Raw genomic sequence first — 13028 nt, 5'->3', positions numbered from 1 at the left:
ATTAATTAAAAAAGAGAAACCGTGGGGGTACCCCTGGCGTGGATATTAAATTACAACTCGCCATGAGTATTTGACCAATTAAATCTGCCTCTCTGGAAAGTTACCAAAGATGTCAACACAAAGTAACCCTACAAAACAGGAAGACAGGACAGGCTTTAAGCTTGCCCAAATTATCTAAGGAAGTCTTATTTCAATGGATCTTCGGGAATCTCCGTGCAAAACCCTGTCAATTAAATGATATTTTTTCCCCATTCGACAGATGGAATTGGATTCCTCGGTTGATATTCTCTGTTTTTTTAAAGCATTTGAGGGTATGCAGATCTCTTTGAATACGGTTAAAAATAATTTATATTTTTTTAAGAATATTTTTAAAATATAAAAACCTCGAAAATACTTTTAAAAAAATTTAAATTTATTTTACTTTTTTCTTTATTTCAAATTAATATTTTTTTAATATTTTTAGATATTTTAATATATTAATATCAAAAATAATTTTTAAAAATAAAAAATATATTATTTTAATATATATCACCAAAAACACACTCTAGAAAGCTACTACTGAAACTTATAATCTGAGGCGGTAAAGAAGTAGACTTCGTAAATACAGATTATAAGTTAATGAAAATCAATCAACACTTCACAGCCGGTCTCAAAAAAGAAGTAGAACACGACGACAAAACGAACAAAAGAAACTTCAAAAATTTCTGGCAATTGAAACACTATTATATTAGATTCCTATTACAGAAAACATTTGTATATAAACAAACTGTTATGACTGGAGCACAAATTTACATGTATTGATTTGTGTTTCTTCTATTAGTACTGATGATACATCTCATACATGTCACTGCTGCCAGCGATCATTCATGCCGCGAGGAGCTTCTGAATGTCCTTCTGTAACAGGAAAAGAGAAGAAAATTTTTAAGAAAGCTGGTTGATACTTGAAATGTGAAGACAGGATTGGTATGCAGGTGGCATGGTTTATAAGAGCAGATGTTGCCACTTCCTATCAGTCATGGCGCATAGAAGAATTCAAAGAACATCCAAATGCTTGAAAAGAGAAGAAAAGTGTACCTCGATTTGGAAAGGTGATGTTGTTGGTTGATATCTCTCCACAACCTTGCCATTCTTGTCCACCAAGAACTTCTCAAAGTTCCACTTGATCAAATCACCTAAAAATCCTCCAGCACTTGATTTCAGAAACTGATAGACTGGAGCTGTACTTGGTCCATTCACATCAACCTGTCATGCAACACCTTGAGTAATTAAATTGTTCTTTTTCCAAGAGACATTTTACAAAAATAGGAGAGAATAATTCCGCTTACCTTATCAAATATTGGAAATTCTGCTTTGTACCTGGTACAAGCAAATTGTTTAATCTCAGGGTTTGATCCAGGTTCTTGCCCACCAAACTGATTGCAAGGAAAAGCCAGAATTTCGAAGCCTGCAATGAAAGTTACATAATAGAGATTAGCTTCATCAATTTAATGAAAGAGAGATCTTTTCACTATTGCTTTAAATTTCTCAAATCAAGTAAATAGATGATGCAAATATGCTACTTAATGGTGTGGATATCGAAATATCCCCAGGGATGTTCTCTTCATTATATTGATATGGTGTCCGTAAATTTATTGATCTGACAATATTGTTACTCTTACAATCTTAACAAAGATAGAAGCCTGCTATGATCCTGGAGATTTTCAATGTCCACTAGTTGCAGGACACCACACGAATACAATGTCAGAAGAGCTTCAGGTGCATGACAAAACATTAGATTGCTCATTAACTAGGGATAGCAGAAATTAAAATCTATATAACATGCATGAGACGGGCACAAACTCCCTATTCAAATAGTAGTTCAAATACCACTCCCCTATCACTCCCACATACAAATTGAGCCACCTGTTTTAGATGTGTGAAGGCTTTGGGTGCCAAAAGAAAGCAAGAACATATCAAATAGAGCGAAAGATCACACCAATTCCATCGACAGCCTCATCGTAAAGGTATTAAGCTTACAAAAGCAGAACTTCTTTCCAAAACAATCAGGTTGCAGGCACTAAAAAGCCAAAAATCAAAATGCTTTCCTCACAAAAATTTAGCTTACCTTGAGTTTTGTACTTCTCGTATATGTGTGTGAGTTCCGAATAATTTGATGATGTCAAACCACTGGAGTCAGAACAAAAACTTCCAATAAGATCTCAAGTGTCGTGAAAAAAGTAGATAAATAAAAATTTGGTACAACTTCGAAATATATGTTCTTCATATACAAGACACGTAACAAACCAAGCTAATCAACCAACTATGAGAGAACAAATCAGATCACAGAATAAAGCATTCTCAAAGGAGAGAGTACCATTTCGAAGCGACATTAACAATCAAGAGAGCTTTCCCCTTAAATTTGCTAAGAGCAACATCCTTCCCATTAATATCCTGCATCAAGTAAATGGAAAAAAAGGTTATTCCTCACTTTACATCTTCATATTTTCAGGGCTAATTATGAATCAATATCTAGGATCTTCAAATCTTACAGCCACAAAAACTATATTCCAGAGTGCATAGCTCTTGATTCTTATGCACTCTACCAGTCCAAGAAGTGCAAAAACATTTCAAGTTCAAAACTTTTACCAATTCAAACAGCAAAGATTTATCTTTACATCTACTAAGTTGAAACCTAACAACCTCATGAACAATCAAGTCCAAACTCCTAAATCAAGCAAGAGAAATCAAAACAAATCCCAGCTTCCATGACTCAAAAAGGTGATAAACTGAACAGTTGAACCAGTACTGTAAAAAAACAAAAAGCTTTATCAAAAGAGCTACTACCTTAACAGTGAAGTCATGAACAGATTTCTCTGTAGCAGCTCTAGCAAAAACACCAAAGGACCGGGCTTTAGAGGCAAACCCAGGAAGATTTGGAGACTGTAAAGAAAACCCACGTTGCAAAAAAGCAGATTTGGAAGGCCCAAGTGAGGACTTGATGGAAGTGACAAAGAAAGCCATTTTTGTAGGGTTTGGATGGATTTTCAAACCCGGTACGGATGAACAGGAGAAAGGTAAGGAAGCCATGTGGTACTACTGTTTGATCAGCGGATTCTGGGAGTTAGTGAGAGTTTCTAGGGCGATGGAAGCTTATGTTTGTGTCCTAATAGCATGTGAACTGGAGCTAGAAGTTGGAACTCGATGTTGGGGTTTCTGAGGTGAAGTCTGTGGTGGAGGTGAATGTTCCACGAGTCTGCCTTTTGTCTGCTTGCTTGATTTTCTTACATGGATGAGAGTCCATTGTCTGAAAGTTGACCCTGGATTTGAAAGATTAATCCCCATATCCAATAAAACATTGCTGCATTGAAAAATCTTGATATGTATCACATCAGATTGCAAGTTTTAATGTTTTTTTTTTCTTTTTTTCTTTTGGTGAAGGTTAAAAAAACCATTTACGTATCCATTTCGCAGCTGTTTTAATTAGATATATGTATTTTTTTTTAATTATTTTTTAAGATTTAATTGTAAAAATTATTACAATATTAAATATTCACTAAAAAAAACATGACATGCTTGATTTTGTGGAGTTAATTAATGATTTGGAGAAATATTATTAATTTTCTCTTTGATATGATAGATGCACTCTTAATAAACTCATTCAAAAATATTATTTTTCATTAAATAAAAAAATATTAAAATCATTCTAGACAATGAGTTTTAGATTTTTTTTTTATTCCATGATAATAAATACTCTTTGATATTTTTTTTTATTCAATAATAATGTATTTTTTATATTGATTTGCTGCAATATGATGATTTTAGCAATTTTTATTTTTAAGTATTGGTTCTAGTATTTGAACCCATGAAAAAAAACAAATATCCTTATAAAACATTAAATTAAATTCTATGGGAAAATATAATAAAATAAATTTATATAAATTATTATTCCAAAAAATAATGTCCTAGCAAAAAAAATAAAAAAATATTGCCATCCACACCAGAATTCTATCTTGGATAGTAAACCAACCCAGATCAAGCAACATTGGTCCACGTGTCCACTGATATATCCATGTATCTTGACTCTATTCAATAATACCAAACCCTGCCCTGGTAGCTATCCACTATTATATCCATTATCCATGTATTTTGTCATTGTTCACCTATATCTCAACCCTCAATTTTTAGAACAAAAGTCCTAAGCTGTTTTGATTTTTTGATTTTAAATTATTTTTTTCATGTTTTTGGAATCATTTTGATATATTAATATAAAAATAATTTTTTTAAAATAAAAAAATATTATTTTAATAAATTTTTAAACGAGAAACACTTAGAAAAATAATCGTTATCATACTCTCAAACACTATCTTAATTCTATTTATTCATAGTGTATGTCGAATTTCAAACCAGAATGAAAAATAAAATAATATTTTATTATTATTATTTCAACCATGATTTAAAATAAATTATATTACATCGACAAACCAACCCTATTCAGAATCATGCAAATACAAACACTAGAAATGCTAACAAAATAAAATAAAAGAGGAATGTTACTTGATTTTGGATGGGAAGGGATGATCAATAGAGCCATGGTTTTTGTTTTGTTTTGGATTTGAGAATTAGTTTTTTTTTTTCTAAACCAAGCTATGTATACTAAAATTAAGTTCACTTAAAGTCATATAAAGAAAAATCAAACACCAAACAAACTAGAGACATTCTCAAGTTAATTTATACATCGATTAAGATTAAATTTATAGGATATTATTTTAATGATAACCTTTTTTTTTAGTTTATAAAAAAAAAGTTACCATTAAAATCTAACTCGGTTTGGTTAACTAATTTAAGTAAGATTGACTTAATAAATTTAATTTATCAAAACAAATTTGATTTAACTTTGACCAAATCAATACTTAATTTTTTTTAAGGAAATAAACTATGTTATTTTAAAATAAATTTTTATTTAAGTTAACCTAACAACTCAGTACATGGGCAGTGACTGTTTCTGCCTCTCTCACCTTGCCACAAGCCCACATGGGTGTGATGGGCCAGGCACTCCCTTGAAGGAACTGAGCTGAATAATTAAGCCCAAAACATCTACTTTGTAAATCCCTGTTAGCATTATTGGAGTACAAAAAAGATTTTTTAAAAAATATTAATAGTGTATATACAAAAAACTATCTCATGGATTTCTTATTAAATTTTAATTTTATTTATAGTAACAGGGGTTAGTAAATTCCACTCATTTTTTTTCAAAACAAAGTTTTTATTTTTTTAAATTTTTAAATGATATAATTTTAAATTAAATATAATTAACTTAAATTGATATATTCATGTGATCAGAATAATTAAAGGCTAAATTTTAATACCATATAACAATGTTTTAATCAAATTAAGTTATTATTTTTTTATTCAAATAAAAAATAAATAAAAAAAATTACTATAATTTTATTTGCTATAAACTCCATCCATCTCAATTAAAAAAGTTCTTTAAAAGCATGTTTAAAAGTATAATACATATTATTTTTAATTTTTTTTTAAAATATATTAAAATAATATATATTTTTAAAAATATATTTTTGATATTAATATATTAAAATGATTAAAAAATAAATTTTAAATAAAAATAAATTTTAAATTTTGATAAAAAATAAATTTAACCACAATTCCAAGTGATCACTAAATATATAAAAGACAACCCATAATATATATAGATTTTTATTTTTTTAGATAGTTTTCCAATACTGTAAAATAAATAAATAAAAAAAAGAAAAAAAAGAAGAAGAAGAAACAGCTAGTACAGGAGCACCATAAAAAGGGTTTTTTCTCATAGCCTCGGCTTCCTCTTTCTCTTTTGCAGACAGAGAGGGAAAAACCAAAACCCCTCTCCTTCTTTTTATCCCAAATTATTTAAAAATAATCTTAAATTTTAAAACCCTGCAATTGAAGTTTGAGTTATGCAGGCAGATCAGACGGTGATAAGCTTGAGACCAGGAGGAGGAGGTGGCAGTAGTGCTACCCGTGGCACCAGATTCTTCACCCCTCGCCTTGACTCTGCTTCTCTTTCTGATGCTTCTCAATCCTTTTCCTCTTTCCAGGTACCCGAAAAGATTCAATCTTTAATTCAATTTTCATGTTCCTAGATCTGGGTTTTTTTAGAAGATTCAATCTTTTCATTGTTTTTGTCAGTTATTTGTGGTTTGTATTGTGTAATTGCGTTAAAAGCTTATTTTTTTACAAGTTTTTACTGCCAATATTGTTATTTTGTTTAAAAGAAGCAATCTTCGGAATGGTGTGAAAATTGTAAGTGAGAATATGATTAGAATTGTCCTAATTCTTGGCGGGGCACTTAAGTTTTTGTGCTACCTTCTGTAAATATGGACAAAAAGTAATGATTGTATGTGGGATTTAGGTGGGTTTTCATGGAGTTTAGTGATGCCCATAAAGAACCTACATTACATGAAAACACCCCTTTAGAGAAAATTAGAGATGCAGCAGCATGTTGTATGATATGTGTTTTGATCCTTCTGATTGATCGCTATTGTGGAATAGACTGGTGACTTGCGGTTTGAAGACCATGAGCGCATTCGCTACACGCGAAACCAGCTGCTGCAGTTTAAAGAGGTAAGTGTTACAATCAGCTCTCCTATTTTTTTTTTTCTGTCATGTTAATTATTGAGTGCTAGTTGGAAGAATTATTTTGTAGTTTAAGGCTAAACTGTGGGTAGTTTTTTTTCCCTTTATTTTAATTTGCTGAGGTATATAATATGGACCAACTGCTTTAATGCTTCCTATTTAATAAAAGCAAACTGGTTACATCTTAACATCACGTGGTTGCACTTTTTTTCTAGATTGAAAACGTTCCAGAGGATATTCTGAAGATCAGACAAGAAATTGAGTCCGAGTTTGTTGGTGACGATCAAATTTGGAGCCGTGCAGATGGCAGCGTAAGTTTTCAGATTATATCTTTTCTTCATGCTCTCTTTATACTGTTATTTTACATGTCAAAATTAGGTGTTGCTGTCAAGATGTGATTTTTGTAATTTTCTATCTTTTTCCCTTTTCTTTTTTGCTTTCATTTCGGTGCCTGTGCCTGTGTGTAGACTGGACAAACTTTCTTATGACAAGTCTTTTCTTATGTTTATTTTTATAGCTACCAAACAATTATAACTTTAATCTATTTTTTTCTGCTTTGTGTAGCCTCAATCTCAAAGTCGTTATTCTGAGCCAGACAAGCGTGATTGGCGTGATAGGTCAGGAGCATTTGGAGAGGAAAAATCTTTGGAAGCAATTCGAGGAAATAAGGAGTTCTCCAATCGGCAAGACCAGCTAAACTCCCAGTTTGCGAGGGCTCAAATCACTGCTAATAAAGGGGTAACATTTCTAGTTAGTTCACTCAGAAATTCATAGTTATTAATAATGCAAAATGTATTAATACTGTCTTTATGTTTTAGTATAAATTTTTTGTTGATATTGATACAACATGGAGGTTCTCTCTCTCATAGATAGCCGTGACAGGAGAGTGAGATTTTGGTTGTTACGAAAGCAAGAATAATTGATGCCCTTTGGAAATGATTTTGGTTGCCATTTTTAATGCATGTGTAGCCTGATTTCAATATCTTTTTGAAAAAAGGGTATTAACATCTTGTTCAAACCAGGTAGGGCCTGCTCCTGCTCTGATCAAGGCTGAAGTGCCATGGTCAGCTCGAAGAGGGACTCTCTCTGAGGAGGAACGTGTCTTGAAGACAGTGAAAGGGTAATTAGTCATTTAGTTGATCTGCTAACTCTAACATTCCTAAAAGAAAAGGACCCAGATTTTTAGAGGCTTTGACCTTGGAAACAATTTTTGAATGTGTTCAGTGGAGAAGTTTCTTTTAGTGCTTTATGTTGTGACTAGTGCTCTATTTTCTGTGCAGTATATTAAACAAATTGACACCAGAGAAGTTTGATGTTCTCAAGGGGCAACTGATTGATTCTGGAATCACAACACCTGATATTTTAAAGGTTCCCATTATACATATCTTCAGTCATTCAGATTTTCAGTGATTTTTAATTTTATAGTCAATAATATAACTGGAGCTGTTTGTATTTCAGGGTGTTATCTCACTAATATTTGACAAGGCAGTCCTGGAGCCAACATTCTGTCCCATGTATGCTCTTTTATGCTCTGACCTTAACGAGAAGCTCCATCCATTCCCATCTGATGAGCCTGGTGGGAAAGAAATCACTTTTAAGCGGATTCTTTTGAACAATTGCCAGGAGGCATTTGAAGGTGATGACAATCTGAGGGCAGATATTAGCAAGCTGACTGCTCCTGAACAAGAAATGGAACGCAGGGATAAGGAACGATTGGTTAGGCTGCGAACTCTTGGGAACATGCGCCTTATTGGGGAACTTTTGAAGCAGAAGATGGTGCCTGAAAAGATTGTCCATCATATTGTTCAGGTCATTCTTGGAATCAAAATTTTTCCTCACTCTTTTTTTGCCATGATTAGATTGCCAAGTGACTAAGTGTGTGTATCTTGTGCAATGCAGGAACTATTGGGGGATGACAATAAGACATGCCCAGCTGAAGAGAATGTCGAGGCAATATGCCAATTTTTTAACACCATAGGCAAGCAACTAGATAAAAATCCAAAAGCTCGGCAAGTTAATGATGTATATTTCAGCAGGCTGAAGGAGCTGACAACAAATCCACAACTTGCACCACGGTTTAGGTTCGTGGTTCGTGATGTTCTTGATCTCCGGGCCAACAGCTGGGTTCCTAGGCGTGAAGAGGTTAATTTTCCATGCGCTCCCTACTTTTCTTCTTTGCCCTTTTGTTTTGGGGTGGGGGCACAGGGGGTTGTGATTTTTCAGCATATCTACTCATGTAGAGGATGGTAATATTTTGAGTAGGGTAAACTATGAAAACTTAATTTTAGGTTTGTTCTATCTCTGTTAAGATACTTCACCATTTAGTGGGTGATTGAAAATATTTTAAAACTCAGGGGATATTGCAAAAGTTAAAACATCATTTTAAGACCCTCAACTATTTATATTGTAAAACGTAGCTCAGAATATGAAGGTAATGCCGATAGTTTAATGGAGAAAGGCAATGGTATAAAATCAAAGGGATGGTATTTTATAAAGTTGTAGTTTAGGTTGAAAATTAACAGAACCCCTGGATGTTTTGTAGTCTCCCATTTTGAAATTGTTCTCATTCTTCCATGAATACGAGATCTGCTGAAATTCTGTAAATTGTTAAAACTGAAACATTAAATGACGTGTTAAATTCTAACATGCTTGAAAAACTGAAGGCTTTTGTGCTGATCCTTGTTGTTATAGGTTAAAGCAAAGACAATCTCTGAAATCCATTCAGAAGCAGAGAAGAATCTTGGATTGCGTCCAGGTGCAACTGCAGTCATGAGAAATGGTCGTAATGCTACTGCATTTGGGGGTGTGGGTCCTGGTGGTTTCCCCATTGGCAGGCCTGGTGCAGGGGGTATGATGCCTGGAATGCCTGGGATGATGAAAATGCCTGGAATGCCCGGGCTTGATTCTGACAACTGGGAAGTTCCTCGAACTCGAACAATGCCAAGGGGAAATAATTTTGGCTCAACCCAGTCCACTGGGCGTATCCCCACTTCCTTGATCAACAAATCACCATCGATTAATGCAAGACTTTTACCCCAGGGAAGTGGTGGTGTCATAGATGGGAATACACACTCCTTATTGCAGGGTGGTGGCACTCCTTCCCGACCTGGTTTTGATACAAGAACTGAACTTGTAGGTCAAACTCCTCAGCCTGTTGCTCCAACTGTGCCAACAATTCCTTCTCCTCAGAAGCCACTAGCTCCTACTACAAGGTCAAATCCTGAAGATCTTCGCAGAAAAACCATTTCTCTGCTGGAAGAATATTTCAGTGTTCGAATTCTAGATGAAGCACTGCAATGTGTGGAGGAGTTGAAAGATCCAGCTTTTCACCCTGAGGTTGCTAAAGAAGCTATTGCCCTTGCACTGGAGAAGAGCCCACCATGTGTGGGACCTGTCATAAAGCTTCTTGAATTCTTGCTCACTAAAAATGTCATAACAGCTAGAGATATTGGAACTGGTTGCCTTCTTTATGGATCCTTGTTGGATGATATTGGCATTGATTTACCCAAAGCACCAAATAACTTTGGCGAGATTCTTGGGAACTTGGTCGTGGTCCAGGGTCTGGACTTTGAGGTCATGAAGGAACTTCTGGAGAAGGTGGAAGATAACAGGTTCAGGAAAGCCATCTTTGACTGTGCCATGAAGAGCATCAATTCAAACCCTTCAGGGCAAGAAGTGTTGGCAACACAGGGTTCTAATATTCAGGCGTGTGAGAGTTTGTTCTCTTAATTAGGGCAAGGTGCTCGTTAGCTTTAAATGGGAAGCTGTGCAGCTTTGTGGAACCTACGAAACCAAACCATTCTGCCCGTTTGCTTTCCAAAATTCACTGAAACTTTCCCGATATTAAAGATTACCGCATATCAGAAGCAGACCAGGAAGAACAACAGATAGTTTAATTGAGTTGTACATTTTCCATGGTTTTCTCATGATATTTGCTTGTTATGTTAGAAGCATAAAACGTCTGTATTTCTCGAGTGCCCAATAAGTCTCCCCCGGGACATTCGAGATCAAAAAAAGACTTTCACATTTTCCAGTTTCTTACATTAGATTTCAAGTCATGTACCACAGTTGAAAATTTTGATACTTGCCCATTTAAGGGGCCCAATTTTCTTCATAAATGATGTTTTTTTTCCTGTCTTGTAGCTTAAATGAATGTTCACCTTATCCTTTGAGAATCTTTTGGTCCACAATTTTTTGCCACACAAGTTGCCTGTCTGGCTTTTCTCCTTGCAAAATCTATCAGTTAGATTGAAAGGAGCAGTGAACAGGTTATAGGAGACTGGAGAAGCAAAACCTTGGAACCGCGTTAGATTGTTTTGTCAATTAAAAATGGCAGGCTTGGCCTACAATTGCGTCTTGCCGTCCCCTGAAATGCGACAATGGAATGAGATTATCAAGAAACACGTGCTCAATGGTGATGCAGTTCAAGCTATGGTAACGTATGTCAATGTGCAAGAAATTGGCTTTCATGCTGATAACTTCACTTTCCCTATTTTACTCAAAGCAGCCGGGAGTTGGTCTAGTCCTTGTATTGGGCTAGCCCTCCATGGCCAGACAATAAAAGCAGGTTTCTCCAGCCATGTTTTTGTCCAAACTGCTCTGCTGAACATGTACAGGTCTCATAGTTGCGTTGCTGATGCTTGTAAAGTGTTTGAGAAGATGCCTGTCAAAGATGTGGTTGCTTGGAATTCCATTTTAGATGCCTATGCTTCTACTGATCAGATGGATGATGCACTCAAAGTGTTCAATTCCATGCCTTTAAAGGACCTCTCATCTTTCAATATCATGATTTCTGGGTACTCAAGCATTGGAAAGACACTGTCTGCGAGAAGTATCTTTGATAACATGGCAGAGAAAGATATTGTCTCTTGGAACTCAATGATATCAGCATATATCCAAGGTGAGGATATGGAAAGAGCTTGTGATTTGTTTAGGGAAATGCCAGCGAAGAACATCATCACATGGAATACAATGGTAAAAGGGTTTCTACAAAATCAACTTTATGGTGAGGTTCTTGATTTGTTTGACGAAATGAAGACTACAAATTGCTTGCCTGATTATCTTACAGTGACTGGTGTTTTATCTGCATGTGCCCATTCGGGATCGCTGAAAAAAGGAACCGAAGTACACATATATGCCATTGATAACGGACTTGCATCAAGTCCCCATGTAACAACAGCTTTGATCGATATGTATGCCAAATGTGGAAGCATACAGCAAGGTTTACAGGTTTTCTACAAGTCGCAAGTTAAGGATATTTACTGTTGGAATGCATTGATTTCCGGGCTTGCACTTCACGGCCATGGCTATGCTGCTCTCAATATATTCAACAAGATGAGAAAGAACCATACAAGGCCTGACGATATTACCTTCATAGGCTTGCTTAGTGCTTGTAGCCATTCAGGTTTAGTGCAAGAAGGTAGCCAATTGTTTTATAGCATGCAAAAGGAATTCGGAATATCTCCCAAAATAGAGCATTACGGATGCATGGTTGATCTTCTTAGTAGAGCAAGGCATCTTGATTGCGCATTACAACTAATCAAAACTATGCCATTCAAGCCAGGAGAAGCCATCTTGGGTGCTTTGCTTAGTGCCTGTATAGTTCATCAGGATCTTGAGGTTGGTGAGAGAGTTGTAAAGCTTGTTTCTTCTAGGGGTAACTACCTTAGCGATGGAGAGCTCATGATGTTCTCTAACTTGTATGCATCATGTGGTCAATGGGAAGAAGCGAACAAATGGAGAGAGATGATGAATGACACAGGCATTGTTAAAACTGCTGGATTCAGTGTGGTTGAAGTTAATGGAAAGTTTCACAAGTTCCTGGCTGGGTAAAAATCGGCTAAAATGTGAGTGGTGGTGCCAATTCTGAGAGACAGTTTTTTTACTACGTGCCCCTTTAGCAACACAGTACACAACGGTGCAAACTGCATTTCACCAACAAAAACATAAAAAATAATGTTTTTGTTGCGGTGCACTGCATTGATAAACTATGCCTAATTGATCTTGGCCTTGTGTCAAGGAAAAACTTGCCTTCTGCTAGTTGGAGGTGTGCCTACCACTGGCCCAAATAGTTAGGTGCAGTCCTATCATTGATACTCAGCGATCTCATGACTATGTTATTTTGTCCCAATTTTTCTAATAACACTGACAATTTTCTTATTATGATCTGGTCTTAGCTTATTTTTTCCCCATCAGCTACAAGAAATCTAAGCCTAACCCATAACCTGGTCCAAGACTCAGAGCCATGACTTGCACGAATTCTTTAAAAAAGTTTTGAAATGATGTGATTCTGCAATTCCTTAAAAAAATCAAACCGGATCTCATCTAAGTTTTGATTAGATCATGAATTAACATGTTAGGTTAACTCTACCCAACTTGAAAAAAAAACTCAGCTCGGTGAAGTTCTAAATAACGAA

General features: G+C 35.2%; 3 protein-coding genes and 1 non-coding gene across 6 annotated transcripts; 3 read left to right on the top strand and 1 right to left on the bottom strand.

Annotated features, from left to right (window-relative positions):
• Positions 1-676: 676 nt before the first annotated feature.
• On the bottom strand, positions 677-3287 carry LOC7468695 (phospholipid hydroperoxide glutathione peroxidase 1, chloroplastic). The gene is made up of 6 exons (XM_002308675.4): positions 2824-3287; positions 2354-2430; positions 2105-2166; positions 1326-1444; positions 1075-1242; positions 677-894 (listed from the first exon to the last, which is right to left on the bottom strand). The coding sequence occupies exons 1-6, from the start codon at positions 3064-3066 to the stop codon at positions 865-867; spliced, it is 699 nt and encodes a 232-aa protein (XP_002308711.3). The 5' UTR covers positions 3067-3287; the 3' UTR covers positions 677-864.
• A 2504-nt stretch (positions 3288-5791) lies between these two features.
• Positions 5792-10745, top strand: LOC7468694 (eukaryotic translation initiation factor). Its single transcript, XM_002309645.4, has 9 exons — positions 5792-6074; positions 6529-6600; positions 6828-6923; positions 7177-7350; positions 7635-7732; positions 7893-7980; positions 8071-8421; positions 8512-8754; positions 9304-10745. The coding sequence occupies exons 1-9, from the start codon at positions 5934-5936 to the stop codon at positions 10339-10341; spliced, it is 2301 nt and encodes a 766-aa protein (XP_002309681.1). The 5' UTR covers positions 5792-5933; the 3' UTR covers positions 10342-10745.
• On the top strand, positions 6325-6439 carry LOC112328085 (small nucleolar RNA snoR103). Its single transcript, XR_002982736.1, has one exon. It is a non-coding gene; the product is annotated as a small nucleolar RNA snoR103 (small nucleolar RNA).
• A 132-nt stretch (positions 10746-10877) lies between the features above and the next one.
• LOC7468693 (pentatricopeptide repeat-containing protein At3g29230) lies at positions 10878-12774 on the top strand. Of its 3 annotated transcripts, none has more exons than XM_052453849.1 (2): positions 10878-11051; positions 11229-12774. In XM_052453849.1, the coding sequence occupies exons 1-2, from the start codon at positions 10942-10944 to the stop codon at positions 12442-12444; spliced, it is 1326 nt and encodes a 441-aa protein (XP_052309809.1). In that variant the 5' UTR covers positions 10878-10941; the 3' UTR covers positions 12445-12774. The 3 variants fall into 3 exon arrangements, with proteins under 3 accessions (XP_052309809.1, XP_024458507.1, XP_002309680.2); XM_024602739.2 differs by having other exon boundaries at positions 10878-11617; positions 11729-12774; XM_002309644.4 differs by having other exon boundaries at positions 10878-12774.
• The last annotated feature ends 254 nt before the right edge of the window (positions 12775-13028 follow it).

Source organism: Populus trichocarpa, chromosome 6 (genome assembly GCF_000002775.5).
Source record: "Populus trichocarpa isolate Nisqually-1 chromosome 6, P.trichocarpa_v4.1, whole genome shotgun sequence".
Lineage (NCBI taxonomy): Eukaryota > Viridiplantae > Streptophyta > Magnoliopsida > Malpighiales > Salicaceae > Populus > Populus trichocarpa.
This window is presented reverse-complemented; position numbering and strand designations above follow the sequence as displayed.